We start from the raw sequence: 24,776 nt of genomic DNA, 5'->3' as shown, positions 1-24,776 counted from the left end.
GGATGGAACCATGCCCTTTTACTTGTGTTAATTTCCTGATAAAGTCTTCTCAAGCAAAATATTATAGAATCACAGAATTGCAGGACTTGGAAGGGACCTCAAGAGATTGTTGAATCCAGCCCCTCTGCTAAAGCAGGTACCCTACAATAGGCTATACAGGTGGACATCCAAGTGAGTCTTGAATATCTCCGTAGAAGGAGAATCTACAGCCTCTCTGGGCAGCCTGTTCTAGTGCTCCCTCATCCTTACTATATGGAAGTTCTGTATGCTTGAATGGAACTTTCTGTGTTCAAGTTTTAGGCCATTACTTCTCGTCCTGTCACTATACACCACTGAGAAGAGTCTGGCCTCATCCATTTGTCTCCTGCCTGCCTTCAGATATTTGTAAATATTTATCAGATCCCCCTTCAACCTTCTTTTCCCCAGGCTGAACAGAGCCAGGTTACTCAGCCTTCCCTCATATGAGAGCTACTCCAAGATTTCTATCATCTTTGTGGCCCTCCACTTGACACCTAAAAGAATCCTGTCTTTTTTGAACTGGGGAGCCCAGAACTGGACACAGTAGTCTAAATGTGGCCTCATCAGGCAGAGTACAGGGGGAGTATCACCTCCCTTGGCCTGCTGGCCACACTCTTTTTAATGCAACCCAGGATATCATTGGCCTTCTTGTCCACAAGGGCACACTGCTGACTCATGGCCAACACGTTGTCTACCAGGTCAACCAATCCTTCTCAGCAGAGCTGCTATTTATAAAATAGCCTGCTATTTATATAAAGGAGGATTCGCTGAAGTTTCTAGAAGGCAAGGCCTGTCTGATCTCTGTTTATTCGTGACCCATAAGTGTCTAAATTCATAAGTGATCCTTTGGGTAGTTGTGTCGGGGACCTAAAAGCCCACGTTCCCTCTCTCTCCTTTATTATGGTTGGCGTCTCTCAAGGGTTGGTAAGTAATAGTGCACTTGCTTAGGGAGTTTCTGCTGCTGCTTATTGGGATCATTTAAAATGGATACCTGTGTGTATGTTGAATAGAACTCATAACCTTCTGTGCTGCTCTGAGTGCATAGTTTGCTTGCTTCTGCTAGCCTCTTGTCTGACCTCCTGTCTCTCAGGTCCAAAACCCCGAAACAGTTCTGAAACAGTATCCTGAAACAGTAGTGCAGGTGCAGCTCTGATGCCCATGGGATGAGGAGCTGCCTCTTTCCCAGGCTACCAGAGGCCCCTTGTTAGGGCTGTGTCCAGCAGTGGCCTGGTTGTAGTGCAAGAAAGCTGCCGTGCCCTCCTCACCTTGATGCCTTGAGTTGACCCTAATTCCAGGTCTTGGGGTTTCTAGAGAAGAGCTCTGATGCTGCATCAGCTGCATTTTTAGTGTTTTTGGAGAGGATATGAAGGCAGAAAGTATGGCTTCACTTGCTTTGCTCTCCTGGTATGTCTATAACCATGGGAGATTCTTTCTTGTATATATAATGGTAAACTTAATTTGTTCTGTATTGTTTTTGTTTTTGTTTTTTTTTTGCATTTACACAAACTCTAAAGCGGAAAAATCTCCACACGGTCAATAGTATTTTTTATTATTTTCTTGGAAAGAGTTGAACCAGATGCCAGTTGTATCCTTTCTTGTATGATTGATATTCTACTCTACAAGAGCCTTTTTGCCCTAAAGTCTATTAATCAGCAGGCTGACCCCATAGGCCTGTAAGACTGCTGCAGCAACAGCTTATTTAGTAAATGTTGTTAATGTGTACTGTAAAATGAAGTTACCAAAGGTTTGAATTAACACATTTTTAAAGATTTTTTGTGTTATTTCAGTACTATAAGCTTTTCTAAGTATTCCTAAAAATATAACGCTCTGCTGTGAAAGATAAGGTGGCAATGTTATTATATCTCAGGCTCCACATGGAACTAAAGCATGTGTCCTAAAGCAGGTCACTTCAACAAGCATATAAATTAATTCTTATATTTTTCATGATACACCTTGCAGGTCTGACTTGCGCTTGTCTTGTACTTGTTAATCTGTGTCCTTAAATGAAAGCCATGTATGGCTTTGAATCAAATCCATTGTAATTAACGAGGGAGCTTTAATTCTAAGAATCTTTATATTTATCTAAATCATGGGTTCAGCCACAAAACTGTCCAAGTCTCAAAGTTTAATTTTTGTCTCCACTTCTTTTTGTGAAATGCCTGTTCGTCTCTCACATACTGAAAGAAGAAAGCCTTAATAAATTGCAAGTTGCAAATGTGCAATGGTGATAAATACCACATAAATAGATAGATAAATTAACATAGAGAGTAAAACAACACCTGCTCTAACAATGGTACAAGTTAAGAGCTAAAATCTGACATGGTTTTTGTACTTTCTGAAGTATTTCATTATCTTAAATGCAACCCTACAGGAAACATCTTCTTATAATTTGCATTGAGTACAGTCTACTTAACTCCGTTTTCTAGAATAGCCACCTGTCAGTAAGCTTCTATTTACATGTAAGTAATCCAGACTCTGCATCTGGATGTCTTATAGGTACAGAATAAAAGTTTGTGCATTATCTTCTCAGACAGGTATGTAATCTACTCTATGATAAGATGTAAGTTTTTTAGGGTTTTTTTTTTTTTTTTTTTTCTTCTCTCATGGAAAGCAGAATCATCATTTTAAAAAATTCAGTCTTGTCATTTTACAGCACTGTCCATGTATGGTAAAATTGATGTATGGTAAAAATTTCTTGCAAAGCATTATTGCCAATGCCGATCAGTTAGCAGAATGCCACATTCTAACTATAAATTCTAGTTGACACACATATTGATCAATTTCTTCTCATTTCATTTGTGCTTGCTTGGAAAGAGAGAAGCCTAGGGACTCATCTTATAATTGCTACTTGTTTCCTCATATTTGATAAGTGAAATACTTTTTCTCACAGAAAATAGAACTTATGACGTTTTTTGTCTATTGTGAAAAGCATCTACTAGAATAGTTGAAAATCTCATCTACAGTGTGTACGTCTCACAAATAAGGTAGACATTGCACTGATCCCACTATTTATACATCTGAAATAGACATCCAAGAGAACTTTCTTTTCCATAGTTAAAGAATGAAATCTGAATTGCCTTCCACATCTGCACTTGAGTTAAAAGTCTTTTCTTGCTTCTTCATTCAGCAAACAGATACAACATCTGAACTTCAACTTTGGTTATGACCTCTGGATTAGAAATTTTGAGATTTTATTAAAAACAATGCGTCGAAAAATCCCAAGAAGATGTGATCTGCTCATGAATATTCCATGGACCAAATAAAACCCAGTTATCCATTGCAATCCATTTTCTAAACTCTATTAATCATAAACTTAATTTTGGTTTATAATTTAACAATCCGATTTGCTCTAGATTGTTAGGGTATGAAGGTCAAGTCAGATGTCATTTGATAGTAGTTTTTCCTTGATTTGCAATCGGATTTCTAAATTGACCTGCAACCTTGCTGACATATAATGTTAATGAACTACACATGACTTGCATATAGAGAGATGCAAATACGTAGGTCTTTACAGTTTTTCTAGAATCAGTATTTTAAATTTAATTCTCTTTGACATTTAACTTCAATAAGTCTTACATATAGCAGTGGGAGAAATTAGATCTCTTCATTTATAAATATTCCCAATCTTGAAACACCTCTCATTTGAGAAGCTGATAAAACAAGAGATAAGTAAGCAGCTGAACCACTGCAATACTGAGAAATGTGTTACCTGTGTTTTCTTGGTGTTGTGTCAGCTGCTTGAGGTAGTAGTTAGCATTGTGTCTGTTATTTGGAAGTGTTAGAGTGAAGAAAAGTATTTCAGTGCAGAAACCCAGTGAAATATTAAAAAAATTTAAACACTGCCTGCTGATAGAAGTGCATTTATTAAATAGTTTCATTAAAAAATATCATCGTAATTCATGAATATTACAGAATCAGTTATGAAATCATGCAATGGTTCAATGAGTAGTAAGAAGAGCAGAGGTTGTCAAGGAATGCTGTTATAATTCAAATTTAATGCATGTAATCACAATGTTGATGTGACTCCTTCCTATCTATAAGAAAATGATGGATTATTGGAAAGTTAATACTTCTTTCCTACATTTCTTAAACTCTCTTTTGTGAATTACTTAGAGATGATGTATATATTTAAAAAAAAAAAAAAAAAAAATCTTCTGCCAGCTACACAAAGAGGTCAGAAATAGTATATAATTATTGCTGAGGTAATTGCTGGGTGCTAACATATATACAGACATATAGTATTCAACTCAGGCACTATCACAATAGTGGACAATTAGGGCAAACACAGTGACAGATAAAATGCAAGTAGAATTTTTAAGCAAAGCACTGTATTGACTTCTAAATGTTTTAAATCTTAAGAAAGTTGCTACATCCATTTTTAGCGTTACAGACATTCTACAGTGATGGCTAAGTAAGAATAACAGTTTTGAAAGATGATGCTTAAACTCAGTGTGTATGGTAAAATGAATTGTATTTTTAACTCAGAAATTATGAAAGCATAACATGAAAGCTATATATACAATAAATAAAAATTATATAAATAGAGCAGTCTATTCTGTAAATATAATATATTTCTCTATATCAGAACCTATTTAATTTTATTAAATGAATGCATTTTTTCATAAGAGATTTTAGAAAAAAAATGAGTTGTTTTATTTCTTTCTTTTTTTTTTTTTTTTTCCTTTGGAAACACAAAGATGTGCTTAGAAAGCAAAAGTTTTCTTTGGTTAACATGTGCTTCTGATAAATTTCAACCTCCAAAATGTCTTCCCAAAGTACCAATTTGTAAAAAGGTGCCCTTTTAGTAAATCTATCTTTTTATATTCTGGGAAGTAAGAGTTAATTTCAGAATGATAAAAAGTTTTATTTTCAAATATCTTAAAGTACATACAAGGATAGGTGAGAAGGTAAAAAAAATAGAAGAAAATTATAGCAGCAGTCAGTGTATTTCATGAAGCTTGGGGATTAGATGTTTCTTCTCAGGCCTAAAAGATGTGCTGTATCAACATAGCAATGGAATGTAACACTACTAGTCCAAGTGTACATTTTATTTATAATAGTTGTTAAAGGAATGTCAGGATGAAGAAAAATAATTCTCTCTGAATATTTGGATATTTGTTTCTGATGATGATCCCATGTTCTGAAGGAACAAGAGTATGGAGTCAAAACTTGATGCAGGAGGAGTTCTGGACAGTTGCTCTTGAGTTTAAAAGATATTACACATTAAAAGGTGTGCTTCATTGTGGGGACTAATTATGCAAATGAGAGTTTTCTAGTAGTTTAAAAGTCTAAAAAGCTCCTAGATTCTTGCTGGGATCTATTTAAGGAGCCCTTTGATCATGCAGAGAGCACCAGCCCTTTCCCAACATGATTTTCCCTTACTTTACAAATGAAAGACAATGCCTCTTACAATTCCTTTACAAACTTTTGGTTGTTTTCCAAAGTTTATGATTTATTTTTCATTCAATACTGTGGATGTGATTTATTGCCTGTTTCAGAGAGGGAATGAGACTTAAATTGCTAAAGGTAGATATGGGAAAAGCTGGGAGAGAGCATATAACAATTGATTTCAGAGTTATAGGGAAGCTTTATTGGGGCCACATCTCATAAGACTAACTCTTTTTGGATAAGAAAAACTGCTTTTTTCAATATGAGCTCAGATGAATGGACTTCTAATTGTTCAATTAGTAGTGAAAATGACACTGAATTTTAAGCTGAAGATTGTGGAAGTGATCTAAATTTCATGAAAGTCAGCAAGAGTATTCCATTTACCTTCATAGATTTCAGGTGGTTTTCACGTCTGTCGGAGAGGACAATAATTTGTGGCTCCCAGAAGAGTGGGATGGACATGGGTGAAGAAGGAGAATAAATTGATGCAACCTACCCAGCCACAAAGACAAAAAGCAAAGCCTGCCTCTACCTAAATCTGACATCAGGTCAACTATTTAGCTGTACCAAAGAACTTTTTTAACCAGTTATAATACGATGATTCTGATTGATCAGAAATTTCAAGGAGTTTCATCATTGGCAGAACTTATAAGAGCTCAGCATTTCTATCTTAGTACCACTGTTCATAACATAAAGAAAAGGGAAGAAGATGTATGTTGGCATGGTATCATAGCATACAGTATGATAGTAGAACATTATTTCTGGTTTCTGGTTGGTGACTGCAGTGTGAATGTAAGAACATGGTGGTAGAACCCTAGTAGGGATTGGTGCATAATGTGGAAAATACACAGTTTGGGTCATATTTGAAATATTTAGAGGCTTCTAGCATTCAGGAATGGTTCTGTAGTGAAGGCTTGTTTCTCAGAAGCAGGAATGATGCTTCCAGTCACTTTCACTGTATGTGTAAGGACACTGCATCTCTCACTTTTGAGGTATTTTCTACCCTTTAGGTATATCTGCTGTGCGTTGCTTGAAGCCAGAGTAATTGTCTCTGCAAATGGCAGAATTTGCCGTGCTGAAGGAAAGAGCACAATTATTAGCTGTTAAATGTATAGGCGATGACCTTAATAAAAGCAATGTACAAGGAAAAAGTACTGAAGACCACTGCATTTATTCATATAATTTAGATACCTTAATAAAATATTTACATGTATGCAAGTTCCCAGTTATTCTTTTCAGCTTCTGAGTGAGATGTGTTCAGTGTACATCTGACATGCTTTTATATGTACATAAAGGCATGCACACTTGTTTGAGCACCTGGAGCTTGAAGACTGGCTTGTTCTGCTTCCTTGGGCAGTGCTGTGTTGCTGACCCTGTTTCTCTTAGGATGCTGCTATGCATTACAGTGCCATGAAAAATTATGGCCCACGCTGATTATCCACTGTCACCTGGCCCCAGTCACTGAAGTGAAACCAATGAAAGATTACATTTCTTCCTACTGTGTTCCTATAATACAACCTTATAATGCTGTAGGCAAAAATCTTGTTATAAATTGTTTTATTCAGCCATGCTTATAATGCCACCTCTACTGAGCCTGCAGCACAGGACAGGCAGGTAGAGAGGAATAACCCAACTTGAATTTTGCTCCAGGTATTCATCTCCCTAACAGCAAAACCAATGTTCTCTGCCTCTATTTGATATATATATTTTTTTGTCTAACGTGCCCTGGTTTTGTACAACTCAGCTGCAAGCCACTGTCAGTCAAACATTAATGTAATTGTTTAGTAATGCTGATTGTTTAAAGGGAGAATCACTCTCATGTACAAATGAGAGGGCAGGGCAGGGCAGCTAGCTGTAATGGCAGAAGCCATGGTAAGAAGAGATTATGCTTTTGTTATAAAATCATACAAGTGCAGCTTTGGTCCAAAGTACGGTACTGTGACAACTGCCATAGAAGATGGGGTTGGAAATAAACTCACCTCAAAAGGATTTACATATACATTTTTCTCAGTTCATGAATAACAATTTATATTTTCTAACATCACAGAGAGCAGACCGGAGCTAGGATGTTAGCCTTGCTAAATTATTTTACCTTGTGAATCATCATCATTTATAAAGACTTTTGCAGGTCAAGTGATGCCCTCATTTATACCTATGCAATTTCATAGTATGTACCTTCTGGCCTTGGTTATAGTCCAGTGGGACTTAGGATAAAACTTAGGATAAAACTTAGGATAAAAATAACTTTTGCCCTGGCCCAGGAATGTAATAATCAAACAGTACCTGATGTGTGAGCTACACTTCAGTGGCAGTCTATGTTGTTTTGCTCATGTTGGCCCTTCAGTACTGATAGAAGTAACAAAAATATCTTTGTTACTACAGGCATCAAACCCAACTGAATGAATTCAAGACTGCCTGCCACGGCTTTGCCAGAGCAGGTATCTCAAGGTAGCAGTGTCCACATTTCATCTGCTAACATTGATCTCTGAGCAGAATCTCCCCGCTGGGCTCTCTTTGATAAAAGCAAAATTGCATCCAACATACATAGTTACTGTGGATAGCCACATAGTTAGGGTCTGTCTCCAACACAGTTGGACAGATGTGGCATATCAATACTGTAATGTAAGTATTATAGGACATCAGAGCACCAGTGAAAAAAAGGCTTTGGGGCCTTCTTTCACAGAATAGAGTCAGGAATATTTCTCAGTATTTCTATCTGTAACAAAAATCAAAATTAAAAAAAAAATGTATATGGAACTTGAACATATTCTTAATGAACATCTGGTCTTGCACCATTAGTTAGGCATTAGTTTGAAAACTTAATTGCAATTAAATACAAATACATTTTAAATAAAGCAGCAGATATTTGCTCAGCAAGAATTTGTTTTGTGTTTGTAATACAGTAAATGCTGATTATACGAAACTTGCTGCCTTGAGTGGACACTTCTGGGTTCTTAGAGATAAAACAATCCTGTTCCGGTTTTATGTTCCAAAAATTTAATGAAGGATAGAAGCAGGTATGTTACTTTCCTTTCTGCTATGTAAATGTTAGTTCTAAGCTTGAATGTGGCAAACAAAGAATTCAGCCTAGCCAGTCTACCCATCTTCAGTCTTTTGCTGATGAACTGCAAATTTGGGCCTGTGCAGAAAATTACTCCAGTGTTTAAAACTGCAGGTATGTGAGTGCTGTGACTTTTCTTCACATCTTTCATGCTAATGCATTGCACTCTTTTCTGGTATTTGCTTGTACTTTTGATTTTATCTAGCCTCCCAGCTGATAAATGAGATTCTTCACTTGATCACTTTGGGAACCAAAGACCAAAGTGTCTAATCACTGCTGTATCTTTTGCTTCGTATGTGTCCTCAGGGAAACTTCAATACCGCATAAAAGGAAAAACAAGCTAATATCTTTAATAGCTGCAATTAGTCAGGGTTTCATTGTTTCAGGTCACCTGATATGTGACACCTTCAGCAACACTGCAGGGATCTGAAACATAAAACGTACTAGATCAATACTTGTTCAAAGAAAGCACACGTATCTCTCATCACCAGCAGTATTTCTGGAATGACCTCTGTTGTGTCATGATCCTCCTTTCTTTCTGATCTGAAATTCCAATTCCTATCTAATTCCACTTTCCAATAAAACTTATCTTCTTCCGTCATCTTTATTAAGTGGAGATACAAAATGCTCTGGGATTTACCTTGTCTTTCCCATGTTTAATTTCTGCAGATTACATCTGAAGATATTTGATTGACTGATGTTAGTCGATTCTATCTAATGTTGCTACAAGGTATTGCAGTGCCAAAGTGCTTCAAAAATTAATTGGAAGTGGAGAGAGAGGAACAGCTCAGTACTTTGTGTCCCCAAAGTTGTGTGTAATATGATTTAAAGGTAAATAAGTCTAAAAGAATCCCAGAGTGGACTAAACACTGGGGAAACATATGAAATGCTTTGAGAGTCCTGGATTTGAGGTTCTATAATTTGAGCCAGATATTTTTTCCTGTGAACAATAATTAAATTCATTTATTGACAAATCAAAACATCTAAGTCAGAGTAGGCTGGTTATAATTCCCATACGAATAAACTGATACTTTTCATCTTTCCTATCTTCTCTTCATGATTATTACAGAGAAATAGGCCTATGGAAGAAAAGGTGTTTTGGTATGATAGTTCAAGTATTTTCAAAGCAGAACTATTTCTCAATTTAAGGTTTATGAAAAACTATCTGGGTGTCTTCTCCAGCTGTGAGTTGCTTTGCCCTCAATTATTCCATTTTCTTTCTTCCTCTCCTCTTCAGTAAGTAGCAGGTGCTGGTTGTTGTTACAGGTAATTTCATATTTGTGTTTTGCATGAACTTTCTATTTCTGTGCAGTGAGGCAAAATAGGATATAATAAAACAACAACCATTGTAGATTTTTAGTAAGGCAAGAACTGCTTTTTTTTTTTTTCCCCTCATCTGCTTGAAAGCAGAAGTGAATTTTCACCATGTCTCATCAATGCTTTTACCTTCTTGTGTGATTTATAACTTCATGTTGTTTTTTTTTACAGAAGGTACTTCTTGGCAAACAATATATACATGTCATTTAACAACATATGTTATTGTTAACTTCATAGTATTCATTACATATTGCTTCGTTACATATGATTATATATAAATATATTCATGTTAAACTGTAGTTTGTGTTGTGCATATACATCAGTAAAATTATTAAATGCAATTTAGAAATTATATTTCAAAGTAATATTACAGAATATTATCTGTGCTGAAGGAATTTAGAATTCTTATGTTTAATATAGCAGACAAGATTAATTAATTATTTTCTTAAAAATGTTTAAGAAATAAGAAGTTGGTTTTGTCACAGTGTTTTCCGACTGCATGGACTTGATGATTGACTACAAACACTAACAAGCAAACACACACTTTTTGAAACAAAACAATGTATGATTAGAGACTAAAATTTCAAAGAGAATAAAGATTATTCTTATTATAACTAAATGCAACCCTTAGATAAATCCTTAATCAAATAATGTGTAGTAACTCTCATACAGTTCCACACTGCAAATATTTTAATCTTCAAAGTAACGGTATGGCTTTAGACTTATAAAAAAAACAACCTACCAACCAACCAAACACAGAAACAAACAAGCAAACAAAAACAACCAAGAAACCATCTCCATTAGAGAAAGTGTTGGGCTTTGTCTTATGTGACCAAAAAAAGAAAAGCTACTAATTAATCATGATGAAGTGAGAATCTCTTTCGTATAATTTATAACCACTGAGAACAAAAATGATCTTTGTATTTAGGGACTGACATGGAATGATTGTCAGAACTTCATTCTATTTGATTATATTAATGAAGGAGATGTATATATATTTTTTTCAAAATACCTGCAGTAGAAGTACAGATTACACAGTGGTTAGTACTGGATTCTCAATCCTTGGAAAGTGCATGCATGAATTGGACAGAATTTCAAATAGATTTTTGTTTAAAGAAGGCTGTGTATTTATATGGCAATGTACTGTACTGCAAAAAGAAAAATGTTGTTTCTTTTGGTGTCTGTGGCTAATAGAAGCCCCCAGGAGGTTTTCATAGATATTTAGTAAACCCTAAGCTGAAAATACTTACAATCAAAACAATTTTCATGACTAAAAACTGAATTAATTATTGCTTGCAGCAACTTGCGCCTCTGTAAATGGTGAGATAGACAGTGGAAAAACATTCTTCATGCCTACAGCACAGGATGTGATATTTCCATATTGTGGTATTTAGCATTGATTATATTTCTTTTGCAAAGTTGATTTAGTCATGGACATTTTTGTACTGCCAAAAGCTAGCTTTGTGGAGTCTGAAGGAGATGGAAAAGGACAAAATGCAGTATTTGTGACTTCTTGGAGGAGAGCTCTATTTCACTTCCTGTTCTTCCACATCTTAATGGTGTTGCTATAAATGTTTATATCTTTTCTACTATCTCTTTAAATTTTTATTTAGATTTTCCAGCATTCTGAAATGGGGTGAGTGAAGTCTGTGATTCTTCCTTAGTATGTTTAAATGTTAGACAATACTATGTAGATTGCTGTGAAAGTAGTACATCCTATCTGTATCAATGGAGTTGACCCACTGATTCACAGGAGCTATGATAGCTAGGATGATTGCTAGGAAAACGTTGCCCATGCAATCCATTTCTCATTGGCCTGAATAGATGGAAGTCAGTAATGCCAAATCTGGTCTATCTACTGGATGTGGTAGGATAGTCCAGTCAAGACTGGCAATGTGCTGCGCTATCTTAAAACTGGTATGGGGCCTGGTGTTATTGTGTTTTAAGAAAAAGGTTGTCTTCTTTTCTGGCATTACTCTGGAAGTTTGAGCCTTCTGCTTTGTCAGCATTGTGTTGTAGCAATATGAGTTGACGGTTTGTCCGAGTTCTAGGAAATCCAGAAGGATCCCTCCTTTCGTATCGCAAGAGGCAGTGCACATCACTTTACCCACTGAGGGTTTTGTCTTGAACTTTTTCTTTAGTGGAGAATTTGCATGGCAGTTTGGACTCCAGCTTACAGTGGTGACACCACGCCTCATTACCAGTAATTATGTGTTACTGAAAACTGTCACCTTTCAGCCCTGTATTGGTTGAAGAAATCCTGACAAACTTGAATATGACCTTGAATATGATGTTCTTCCTGTTCCTATGTGATCATTTGTTGCAACCACCTGGCAAAATTTTGTGATATTCCAATATTGCCACTATAGCTTCCAATGCGCTGAAGCCAATATTCAGCTCTGTACAGAGTTCCCTGGTCATAATCCACCAATTTGTGGTAATTAGCTGATCAAGATGCTTTTCATTTCATGGTGTAAGAGCTGTGCATGGCCATCAGGAATGTGATGTTGTTGTCACCACTGCTGAAATGCACCACTCACTGCCTCACCTCTGCTCACATCCACTCTTTGGTCTCCATTAACGTTTAGCAAGTGTCAATGAATTTTTGTGTGCACAATTTTTACTGCACAGAGGAATTCAGTGACACACTTTTGTTTCACACATTTCCATGACAGATACTATTCTGTCAGATTGCCTCTCTGGTGCCATCTTTCACACGGCAACAAAATGTAATGGAATGTTGGTCAGAAAGTTCAACTTCCAGTGCCATACCACCACCATCCACCTCTGATATCCTGGGCCAACATAATAAAATAGGAGGCATTACTTTCAGAGCAGTGCTATATACCCAAGCACTTTTTAATGCCTGGATATATAAACAAACAAATAAACAAAATACTTCTACTGTTGAATGCTGCTTTAAATTCCAATGTTATTCCTCATAGTGAATAATAAGATAGCAAATCTGGATAGCAAATATAAAGGGTCCAAAAGCTCATTAACAAGTAAGCAATCAAGGATTCTCTCTTGCACTTTGTGAGCAGCAAACATCTCCAAGATATCATCCTCAAAAGAGAATGTTAGTCAAAGGCTCTAATATTTATGCTTCTGTAAATTTATTGCTGTTATTTATTCAAGCCTGCAAGTTTTAACCAAGTATTTGTACCTGTAATACTTCGTGCCAAGTAGTGACGAGTAAAAGAAAATATGGCAGAGTGACCAAAGAGCCTGATGCAACAACTGTAGATTAAATCAACATTTTTTCTAAGTGTCTTAGTGATGGGTTGTTATTTAGGTTGTTGATATATGCTTCCACTGACTATACATCTTAAAATTCTGTTCATGAAAAAATCTCTATATCTATTAATGTTGTACATGTTTATAAACATAACTAAAGCTTAATGATAGTTGTGCCCCTTTGACTTCATGAGCAGAATGAGAGAATATGTAGATGATAACTCATTTTGAACACTGTAGACTTTTCTTTTGACTTGATTACATAAGGGCCAAAGCAGAACTGGGTATCCTTAAGATAAAAGCAGCAAGGATGAATATAGGTATGGAACATCCTTTAGATTAAGAAAAGAGTACAGTAGGATAAGTTGTCTGAAGGGAGGATAATTATGGGTAATAATGAACTAAAGTAATGTTTTATATTTTTCATAATGGAAAAGCAAAAATATCTCAATAATGTTACCATGTATACTTTCTGGAAAGAAAATGGTTTTCATGCCACAAATTACTAAATCTGTAGAACTCATCATCAGGGATTGGGGGAGTGGAGAAAAGCATACGTGACTCAGAAAATGAACTATACAAAGTCAAGAAGTACAGGTCTGCCATTGTCTAATCAAACCTGATAGCTGTGATAGTTAAGAAGTCTCAAAGCCTTTCACGAGCAGAAAGTAGAAAGCGGCACTGCCATTAATGCCTTATTGTAATTATTGTGCTTTTCCCATAAACATCTGAATTTGACCACCATTGAAGAATTGATGCTAGACTAGATGGACATTAGGCTTTTCTTAACGTATGAGTTCTTCTGAGCTTAACAAGTATTACATAGTCTCACACTTGTGATTGGTGTAAGCTGTCATGAAGGCCTTGGCGTGTGTCAGGGATCCTGGTGAGGACTGGTTTGATGTCAGTGACATATGGCTAAATGAGATTGGTTTGGCTCTTGCAGTTCCCATAGAAGTTTTTCCTGTAATAGTAACAGACGTGAAGATGGAAGGAAGAGTTCACTTTTCTCTTTTTTTTCCAGTATTTCAAATTCAAAGCATGAAATAGAATTACAAATCAGGTTTTCTATATCTCTAAAACATGATGTTGACTTAAAAATCATGATAGTTGAAGGAAAAATAAATGTTGGGTTCCTTTTATTTGTCTTTCTGCTGTTTCTACCCATAAAGTTTGTATAATCTTTCATGAAACAAGTTCTTTTCTCTGGAGGCATTTCAGCTCTGGAAATTGAAATTCTTATGAAACTAGAAATAAGAACATTAAAAAATGCACTAAATTTCATAAGAACTGACACTTTTTCTGTGTGTCCCTAAAGGTCTGCCTGCTCATGTTTAATATATACCGAGAGGATTTAATAACTTACCTTTTGCAAAATAAGGCAGAAAACCATCAGCACAGTGGACGTCTGGGCTCTTGAGGCAATAAACTGAACCAAACAAGCCTATAACCAGCAGCTGTGGTCATTTCTCCTTTGCTCTTGTGTCGGGTGGTCCTTCCCTTCTGCTGCCACATCATTTGAACTGCTGCTCAGATTCTGTACCTGATCCTGCTAAGGCTGCCAAAGGCACATGTCAGAGCTGGCAGAATGTTGACAGGAACTCATAATACCTTCCAATAGCCAAGGCTTTCTTTAGGGCTGAAAATACAAGACCTCCAGTATTAAGTTGAATTCTTTTGCAGTATAGGAACCAAAGAGGTAATTTTAAGGATGTCTGTCACCACTGAAAACAGGTTTCCCTTCAGTAGCCTGCTTCTGTATAGGTAGGGCTAGAAATAGGGCAGTAGCCTTAATAGGGGATTATAGAATCTGAAGAGAGGTGGGAATGACATAGGGCTGCAGATGGGCAGTGATCTTGTCATTGGGCTTCTGAAGCATGATTGTTATCATCACACATTTTGGACTTTGTTGATTTTTCCTTTCTGATTCAAAAGCCAAATTAGTGAATTTGCATAGGAGTACCTGAGGAATTTTGTTTGCATGTTCTTAGTTTAAGGCCATTTGATTATCTGGACAGAAAACATTTGAAACTCAGAAATGTGAACTCATGATTTTTTTGTTTGTTTGTTTGCTTCTACATGGCATTATGGTGCTAGTTATAGAGTTATAGAGGCCATCAAAATGATTACAGATATCTTTTCATATTGGGCCCTGGGCAGCCTGGTCTAGTATTAAATAGGGAGGTTGGTGCCCTGCATGTGGAGGGGGGTTGGAGATTCTTGATCCTTGAGGTCCCTTCCAACCCTGGCCGTATGATTCTGTGATTCTGTGATGCTGTGATCTATACCATTTCAGTGACAGTTGAGAGAGAAATAGAAGAAATGGTGTTTTAATTATTAGCTATGAGATCGGTGATTAAGAACGGCTTGATGGAGAATTTTAACCTAAGAATCTGCAGTGTAGTGACTCTACATGATAGATACTGACCTAATTTTTGGCAACTAAGTGCCATAAACATCAGCCCTGATATATCAGACCCAGCATCTGCTAAGATGTCTTAAAACTTTTAAAAATTAATGCACAGATGAAAAACTGCTGTACATCAGCATGCACTTTGTCTAAATGCAAATATTCCATCCTCTAACCAGCCCATAAATATATTTCAGAATATAAAAAGAAAATAAAAGATCCTTCATAGCTGATGTAGCAGCAGAGCCATAGTATTTCCTTGTTTGTGATGTTACATGCTGCTTATTTAAAAGAAATCTGTGTATTCATATTAGATGTTCATGATTGTCTCCACCAGTCAAAATATCATTCTTTATTTAGACAAATTAGCAAAGCTTCAGATTTATTAATATCATCTTTTTAATGTTGCGCTGAAAAGGGCATCATGTCCCTGGTTGAAAATGTGATAACTTCAGGGAATTCATGGCCATAGTTGCTTTGTCATTCTAAGGACATTGATTTTTTATTTATATTAATCTACAGCAGAAGGTTTGTGGCTCATTGATTTGAGTGTTAAATGCTTATAGGGACACAACTAAATGCCAAGCTGCAGACGAATTTAAGCTACTGGGCATACTTAAGCACTGGACATCTCAAGCCTGTTTACTCCAAGTCTGAATGCCATGAATCTGTCTCTAAGTACCTTCTGCAAAAATTCAAAATGTTGTGCAGAAAGTCTTGTACTTACTGATCCAGCTTTGGCATCCTTAAATACAAACAGGCATATGGAAACGGAGGTAGTTGTGTTGCTGCTGTGGAAGTATCAACAAATATTAAATGCAAAATTGTGACTGGAATTTATTATTCCAAAAATGTCTGCACTTCTGAAAGTCTCCTTTCTCTCTCCTTCTCTCTTTCCAACCCACACCCTTAACATCAGGATTTTGGGGAACCTAAGGGAAACAGACAGCAAGGAAATAAAAAATTCAGCTGCTGTGTGCACTGAAAAGATGACTGCTCTAGTTCTAAGATTTTGTTTGTTACTTTAAGAAAAAAAAAAGGCGAAACCGTGCAGTTTGCTGTGCTACAATTACTTCAGAAATGCTGTAAATAATTAGGGTGTTAAAGCTTGTGCTCGTGTTTAAAGTGTGAGCAAAAGCGTCAGTAAAATGCAGTCAAAAGTCCTGAGCAGTGGCACAGTGTAAGGAAGGAAATCTCTTGCACACAATAGAGATTAAATGCTCCCTGTGCATACTGTATTCTGCTCAGCCCTCGCTGCTCTGAGCCAGGACTGTGGCAGTCGTTATCTCGAGCAGGTTCCTTGGTGATTTTCGAGCCCTGCTCTACCTACCCAAGTGGCAGTGACACCAGCTTTCACTGAAGCCTTATTACTCTTAAAAGAGCAATTTGGTTGGTTGCACGGCTATTAGGATCAGACAGTCAGGCTTAAAGCTGTCAGTACAACTGCTTCTCATCTTTTTTCACAATCCTGACATCTTTTCTCTTTTCTGCTGGACACGAGCATTACTGTTTTTATCATTTTCAATCAAGCTCATGCTGCAAGCTGAGGAATATATTCCCACAGAAGCCAAAGTGAGAGCAGAAATTATTTTATAGCTGCTGTAGTAGCAGCGGTGCTGGCTGCATGTTGTGTGGGAGAAATCGGATCAGTGAGAAATGTGGCTTTCCTCAGGGCTACATCAGTGAGATATTACTTCAACATCTAAGGATAGCAATGCTGCTCCTTGCTCTGATTTTTCTATGATTAATCACTCCTCTTTACGCCAGCAGAGTATGCAGAAAGTGGGGGAGAAGATGTAAGATAATTTTTTTTGAAAAGAACTTGTGGAAATGTTATCATCAGTGAGACGTGGGAAAATCACTATGCTTGAACTTCTTTTCATTTTGATGTTGCTCTTCTCTGGACCAACCCTGAGCAAGCTTAGCAGGACCAAAGGCAAACACTGGAAGGGGGGTAAGTGAAAAGAGAAAGTTTCATAATGGATGTCTGGGTAGGATTTTAAGAAGCTGCCTTAAGGATGATCTAAGGTGAATACCTATGCTGTTCTGAATGACTAAGATTTTAGATTATTGTGTGGTCTTGAAAGGGAGTGTTGAAAAGGGAGCATGGAGTTTCATTTGTTGTTTTTTTTTTTGTTAGTTTTCTTGGCTGCCTCTGTAGGGCGTATATTCCTTGCAGGAATTCTACTTTGCATTTTATTATTAACAGAATAGCATTTAAGGCCTTTATATAAATAAATGCCTGTCATTTAGAAACTGATGTTTTGTTGTGTTTGTTTTGTTTTGTTTTTTAATGTGAGAATTAAGATTGTTATTTGCATTATGGAGACTCTGGGACTGATAATTGTAGTTGTGTGGCAAAATGTCCCCCCATCACAGGGGATTATAGTGCTTTAAAAGAAGAGGAGAGAAAAGAGAAAGAAAGCAAGAAACCTGTTTTGAGTGCAGAATTGTTAGTGTATGTGGTAAAAATGAATAGACAGACTTTTTTTTTTTTTTTTTTTTTTTTTAATACATGCATGTTGTGAAATGCACTGCCAGCAGCACTAATTGCCTGACTGGCTGTATCAGTGTTGATGTGCTAATAAAGATAAATTGCATTAACTTTATCGGGAAAAATGATGTGCTGAGAAAAAACTTATGATTCTTGAAGGCAGCAATCCATTTTCCTCTTCTGCTAAAATCTGTTGGGAAGATTTACCCTATATGTGCTGTGAGCAGTTCACTAAATGTGCCTTTTCATAAAGTTCACTTTGTTTTGATTCCTTGTGTGACATTTGTTTATGGAAAACACGGGTTATCGAGGTCTCATAATCAAATAACTCAGTGAGCATAAATGGTATCTCATAAATATTTGGACTGAGGGACTGTGGCTTGTAGATAGCTAGATGTTTTCTCCTGGTTGTTTCTTGATGTTACTGATTGGACGCACCCCAGGATTTTTTTTTTTCTTACAAGCATTGCCACAGCATGGTGTGTTTATCACAGCTTTAATAGCACTTTCTGTCTTCCTCTGCTGTCAGTATTGTGATCTGAGGTTAAAGAGTAGCATCAACATTATAAAGAAGTTTTAATAATTTATCACAACATCTCAGCAGGAATCTCCTCCTTCTTCCCTCTGTATTTCCTTTTGTTGCTTTCAGAGAAATTACAAATCTTCTACTTTCTGTATCTTCAAGGGAAAAGTTGCTGTGCACACTTAACCTGGACTACTAATACAGCAAATTATTTCCTGGTTCTGTAAATCACATTATCACGTGTATCTCACAGTGCTGCTGGGTATCCTCCTTGCAAATTACAAGCTGTTTATTTACTCTCAGCAGTATGACCTCTTCTTAGGGGCGCATGAGTTAGGAATATATGTTACTGTCATGTTCCTGTGATTTCTAAAATACTGTTAATTTTTTTCTCTTTTTCCCATTTTCAATTAACTTTTGTATATAAGAGGTTTACTGCTTCAGTCTCTTACTTACACTCTAATAGAAGCCAAGAACTCTACTGAAGAATTTCTGTCAAGATTTGAAAATAATCCCTGAATCTGACTGAGAAAAATAGGAGCTTACTATGGGGTTTTGCTTTTCTTAAATGTGTTCTTTGCACCTGAAACAAAGAATAAAGGCTGGTAACAATTTGTCTTGTTCCCTCACAGCTCTTAAGTCAGCTAAAAACTGAGCTTATGTGATGTAAACTTTTGCATGTGGATGTTACTACTGTGTTGCTTGTGAAGATTATGTGTGTTTTTCAGTGAAAATGTTAGATTTCTGATCTTCCAGAGTCTGTATGTTGTGATGTTATGTAGTCTGAGCATTTTTGAACTCAAAAACGTGACACACACCTCTCTTTCTATTGAGCATCAAGAATCAGCTTCTGCTTTTATGTCAACGCAAGTTCTTTGTGGCCTGTGTGTGAAATCTGTGATGCTGCTTGGTAAAATTTCTGCATATGTGCTTCTCCACTGGAGCACACTGGATAGCTCAAACCACAAAGGAAGCAGAGGTTCAGGAGATCTGGGCAACTGCTTACCAACTTGCAACTATGTTGTTTAGAACGTAAGTATGACATTAGATATGTGCATTTGCAAATAGGCAGTTTCCAATGTCCAGAAATATTAGTTTAGCATTACCAATTGTTTTCCATGATGGACTACAGTAGTTAATCCAGAGCATCCTCACAAGTTTTTCAGTGTCACAACTTATTTCAACAGTGCAGTGAAGTACAGACATCTTTGGAAAATGCTCTTCTATGTCTACGTACGCCCTAACCATGATTAGTCCAGGCTAATGAATCTCAAAATTCTGCTAATATGACTTTAAAAACTTTGTTATTGAAGGTACAAGTTGTGATAGGTTATTTTGTGGTCTTGCTGTGTAGTTCTCTCTGTTATTCATGAGAAGATCAACGCTATTTACTTCTGTATTTTTCTTTGGAATTTATTCTAAAAAAAATCTGCCATTAAAATAAATGGCATTGCAAGTAGAAATTGTTTCCAGATTTAGTTGCAGTGCCAGATGTGAAGGAGTGAACTTAGTTGCATACTTACATGGTCCTGGAGAAATGGAAAGATAACATTTTCTTTTCTGGCTATTTTTAAGTCTATTCTCCAGAAAACTTTCAGAATAAGTCATTGGAATGCAGTGCTTAAATGTACCCTAAACTGGATTTATAAACTAGTGTTCAAGATAAACTGCAGTCTAAAAGCAGAACCTGGGAATACAAATCAACTGGATTTGCTTTTTCCCTTTGACTCACAGTAGCACTATGTGATTCAAGTTTTTAAGAAGGATTTATAATATGGAGTACAAAAAACTGGGAAAAGAAGATTAAGTACTCTTTTGAGTTTACCTTAAATCGGAAAGCAGATTTCAAGTGTTGCTAATACCTATCCCCTCCTGAATTTGTTTCCAGTGTTTTCACTCTATCACATACTATAGGTAAAAAGAAAATTAAATTTTGTATGTATCCATTCGCATATATGTGCATGTGCTGTCTATTTGGTGGTGTCAGGGAGGGTTTGGAAGAAAACTGTCCATTTGTGCTATGTTTGGGAACCTTCCCAGCATTTTCTTCTTACTAATAGCATGGTGATATTAATTCCCGAACGAGGAAAACTGTGGCAATGATTCACATTTACTGATCTTCAGGCAATATCAAATGTCCCCTACATCTGTGAGTGTGTGTCACATCTGATAAACACCACACACAAATGTGAATGGGGCTGAGGAGCACTATTTTCCAAGCTCTTGCCAAAGGGCCCATTACTGTTAGGAAGTCAGCCTTGTTGAAGAGTTCACAAGGGCAAAGTAGCGCTGTACAGAGACACCATTCCGCATAGTCGTTGGATATTACTTCAGCTGTAAAACAGCACAATGCAGGGGGAAAAGAAAATCATGTACAATGCTTGTCTTCTGGTAAACATCAGTGTACTTTATAACTACACTTGAAAGCTCTGTGACAGAAAGAGTTCAGAGAAGAAGAGGGAGAACATTAAGAAAATCTCAATTCCAGGCAGATATTAACCTTTTATTCATCTTGGGAAGACCTCACTTGTTCAATTGGGGAGATAGATGTGCTGTCCCTGGGCATCAGGCGCTAATGAATAGAACTGGCTCCTGGCCTGACCTTCTAGCTGGTGGCCTGTGTATAGCATCACCAGGCCCTTCTGGATGGCCAGATCCCATCCCAGCCAGATGGTTGTAGAGCGGGCCACTCGGGGTGGTCCTCAAGGGTGCATCTCAGAGGGAGAGTGTAGAAGGACTCAGAGTGGGGCAGAATGCCCTGATGCAAGAGCAATGCTCTGACAGAGCCATCAGCACTGGAAACAGAGAGAACCACTCCACACAACTGAAAGGGGACAGACAGTACCTATTCTTTTTAGCTCTGAGGAAGTGAAGCAATAAACCTTCTTGACTAAATCAAGTTTATTATGCAAGTGATTCAGCCTTATATTTCAGTTCCAGTTTCATCTCTACAGCATTTAATCATTTTTATGACAAAGAATACCAGTGTCAGAAATCTAGAAGTGTCACTTTCTCAGTCTTACTGGTAGGGGTAATTCAAAGGTGTGTAGGTGAGATTCAATAATCAGATTGATCAGTACATGTTATTTTGAATGAATGTAATCATCAGTGCTAGTTTAAATGTTTTTGAAAGCATAATTCAGAGATCAGCTCACAAAAGAAAATTTCTATTAACTGACCTTCCCTTCCATAGAGCAAGCAGCCACCCCGCAGACCGACCAAATGTGGAGGTGAAATGCTAGAATATTAAAGCAGTGGTAAGAGTATTAGATTTGGAGGTGTGTTACTGGACTGCTGGTACGTGCTTGGTAGCTCCAGATAACCAGACATCTCAGGTACAGACATATTATCCACATAGCACTACAACTTTACAGTGTATGCACACAGAGTTTGGTGAAGATTATGCTCTGAGATGTGCTACGTTTGTAATAAGGAGACTCAGTGTGGTCACAAAGCCCAACACATCAAGAGCACAGTGAATTGTAATAGATGTTTAGATTTCTTCTTGGCAGCCTCTCAACAGTACTATTTGCTGCCCCTTTGGGGAAACTCATTAAGATTTTTTCAACACAAGGAAGCTGTTTTCACCTGCATTATGACTGTGAGGCGATGAAGGCTGGGGTTTACGCAAAGTAGGAAACAGAGAGGAGATAATTCTGTGGCTGCAGATATCCTGGCCTTCAGTGTGACTTATCATGAGGCACAAAAGATCTGCTCAGCTGTGATGAGGCAGGGCTTTTTAAAGTGGTGGTTGTGAGTTTCAACACTGGCAGCTGTGCTGGCATGATTCACTGTGTAATGTATGTAATTTTGAGGGTACACGCTATATAGTTTACCATTTGTCTAATTTAAGTAAATTATTTCGTGGAATTTCAAGGATAAACTGCATGGATTCTTTTTGAATAATTTCTCATGCTGGAAGTTTAAGTAACAGTATTTCTTATACAGTGAAACATCAAATATGCTGCTTTGCACTAGCACATTGGAAAAGCTTATCAAATGCTGAAACTAAGTTTCAAACTCCAGGTCCTAAAATTAATTCCCTACATTTTATAAGAGAAAACGGATTTTAAGTATTATTTAAAATTCACATTATTTTTAACTTCAGAGGAAGCTCAATATATTTGAAGAAGTGACTTGTGCATAGATATGGATCTAAAAACCTAATTTTAGAACCTCAGAACTGTAAGTGTGGATATGCAGTTTTAGTCTGACTGTGAGTATATAAAGTGCACGTCTACACACAGCTTGTGACGTCATGTATTGAATGTGTTCGTAATAGTTTTGCTTTTAATGTACTTAAAATGAAAATGAGTATTTATTTGGATACTGAGATTTATTTGGATCTTGAACTGTTTTTTGTTCAGTCTTCTATTTGCTTTTAAGTCTGGATTTAGCTCCATTCCCACAATAACAAGAAAATTTCTGCACCTTCTTTTACATCTTCTTCAGAGTGAAATCTGAATTCAAAGGGACTCTGCTGCTGTGCAAAGCTTTCTGTACACATTTTCTTGAAGCATTCCCACCCTTCCTCGTCTAATTTTAAACTCTTTGAAAACATTTAAAATATAATAAAGGAGTCTGATAACATGTGTGTGAAAACGTATAGCTGGAGACAGCGTAAAATGGGGGAATGGAGAACCAAATTTGTGAGATTTTCCTTCTCAGCTGGAAGGTTGGGATGGAAGATGTCTGGTTTATTCCAGCCATGAAGGAGCAAATGATAAGAACATGTAACGTCTATTTAAGTACAGAAAGTTTTGTTGGCAAAGAACCAAACGGTAATGAGTAAATGTAGGCAGAAAGTAAGAGGAGCGTCTCCAGCTATTACTGAGAAAGGGCTGTCAACTTTTGGCAGAAGTCAATCACAGTCTTCTTCAACTTCTGCCAGTTCTGGCTGCAGGCTCCCACCACCTGCTCCACTAGAATGGGTGCTTGTGGACAACCACTGGCACCTCTATCCAGGAAGCTGATCCAGCTAACAGGATTGGACAGTGTCTATTCAGCTGATGGGATTCCTTAATTCATACAATCTCAGGTGACAGGTATGCCTTGGGCCATGGCCACAAGAGAAGAGAAGAGGTTGAAGTCATGGCAAGATTTAAGGCAGTTCAAGCTGGTGTATAACTTCAGCCTCCAGGTCAGGATTATCCAGAAGAAAGAAAAAACATAAAAGAAAAAGATTTAATAAGGTGACACCTTCCTTTGAATCCTATGTCCACATCCTGTACTTGGAGCCTTGCTTGAAATGTTTGCTATCATATTAAAAAGTATGTTGATCAAATAGTTATAATACAGAAGAAATATTTAAATACTGTCACCTCCACAGATATGCACACACATCCCTTTCCTCAAGTTATTTGCATTTTTTTTTTCTTAAAACAGATTTTGGAATTGCTGTGATGCATCATTGATGTTAGAAAGCTAGTAAACGCAAGCTCTCTTAATTAGGATCCACAAAAAATGTGTTCTTGTAAATTGCCTGGTACTTGTTGAAAGTGCATGAATCAGAAATACGAAATGATAAACAGGCATCAGTACACATCAGTACATCTGATAAAAAGTTGTTTTGGTTTCGTCTTTCTGGCAATTTTGAAAAACAATGATGTTCAGGAGATAAACACTATTGATTTTTTACTTCAAGGCATGATCTAAAGAGTACTTAGCGTGCATTACTACTTTCAAGAGCCATTAATAGATACCTCCACAAAAAATTATTTATTTAGAACATTCAAAATTGGAGTGCGGGGGGATGATTTTACAGGTGATTAAATCTTGGTATATGATACTGAAACTGCTAACAATTAAAATCTTCTTGTATTTTAGAGCATCTTCAGTAGAAATGAAAGTAGTAATAAGCGCCTTTAATAGAAATTGGTATTTTGGTATTTTTTTGTCTGAATCATAAAATCTTGTTCTCAGCTAAACTGTGTCCCATTAACTCTTATTCTAGAACTTATTTCATTTTACTAATTTGAAAATTTTATCCTCTTAAGCTAGCTAAATATTAAAATAAATTCATGGTTCCATATACATGTTGCACAAATAAGCAAACTATAATAATTCAGGAGCATTAAGACTATTTTTCTGCTTTCCATGATTTTCCCTCAAAACCTGTGGTGTTTCCTTCTATAAGGAAACTCAAATGAAGTAATGGAAAAAACAGAAACAAAAGTCAGTTTTGCTTCCAGAGATGCTGATCACTCAGCAGAAGCTCTCAGCAATGAGGTTTCTCAACCTCCATAAAAATCAAGTTTCTGATATGACTAAGCATATAGACCCTCTTTCCTCCCAGCAGCTACATACACTGAATACCAACAGTCTTTAC

The 24,776-nt window shown here is 36.8% G+C and overlaps 1 protein-coding gene across 1 annotated transcript in view; it reads left to right on the top strand.

The window, feature by feature from the left end:
- Positions 1 to 16,767: 16,767 nt before the first annotated feature.
- ROBO2 (roundabout guidance receptor 2) overlaps positions 16,768 to 24,776 on the top strand; it is an 872,799-nt gene continuing 864,790 nt past the window's right edge. The window contains exon 1 of the mRNA XM_052666711.1: positions 16,768 to 17,385. Within this exon, the coding sequence (XP_052522671.1) occupies positions 17,262 to 17,385 (124 nt within the window). The 5' untranslated portion in view covers positions 16,768 to 17,261. The remainder of the gene's footprint in view (positions 17,386 to 24,776) is intronic.

This window comes from Tympanuchus pallidicinctus, unplaced genomic scaffold (genome assembly GCF_026119805.1).
Source record: "Tympanuchus pallidicinctus isolate F22 unplaced genomic scaffold, pur_lepc_1.0 scaffold10, whole genome shotgun sequence".
Classification (NCBI taxonomy): domain Eukaryota; kingdom Metazoa; phylum Chordata; class Aves; order Galliformes; family Phasianidae; genus Tympanuchus; species Tympanuchus pallidicinctus.
The sequence above is the reverse complement of the archived record's forward strand: the minus strand, read 5'-3'. Positions and strand labels throughout refer to the sequence as shown.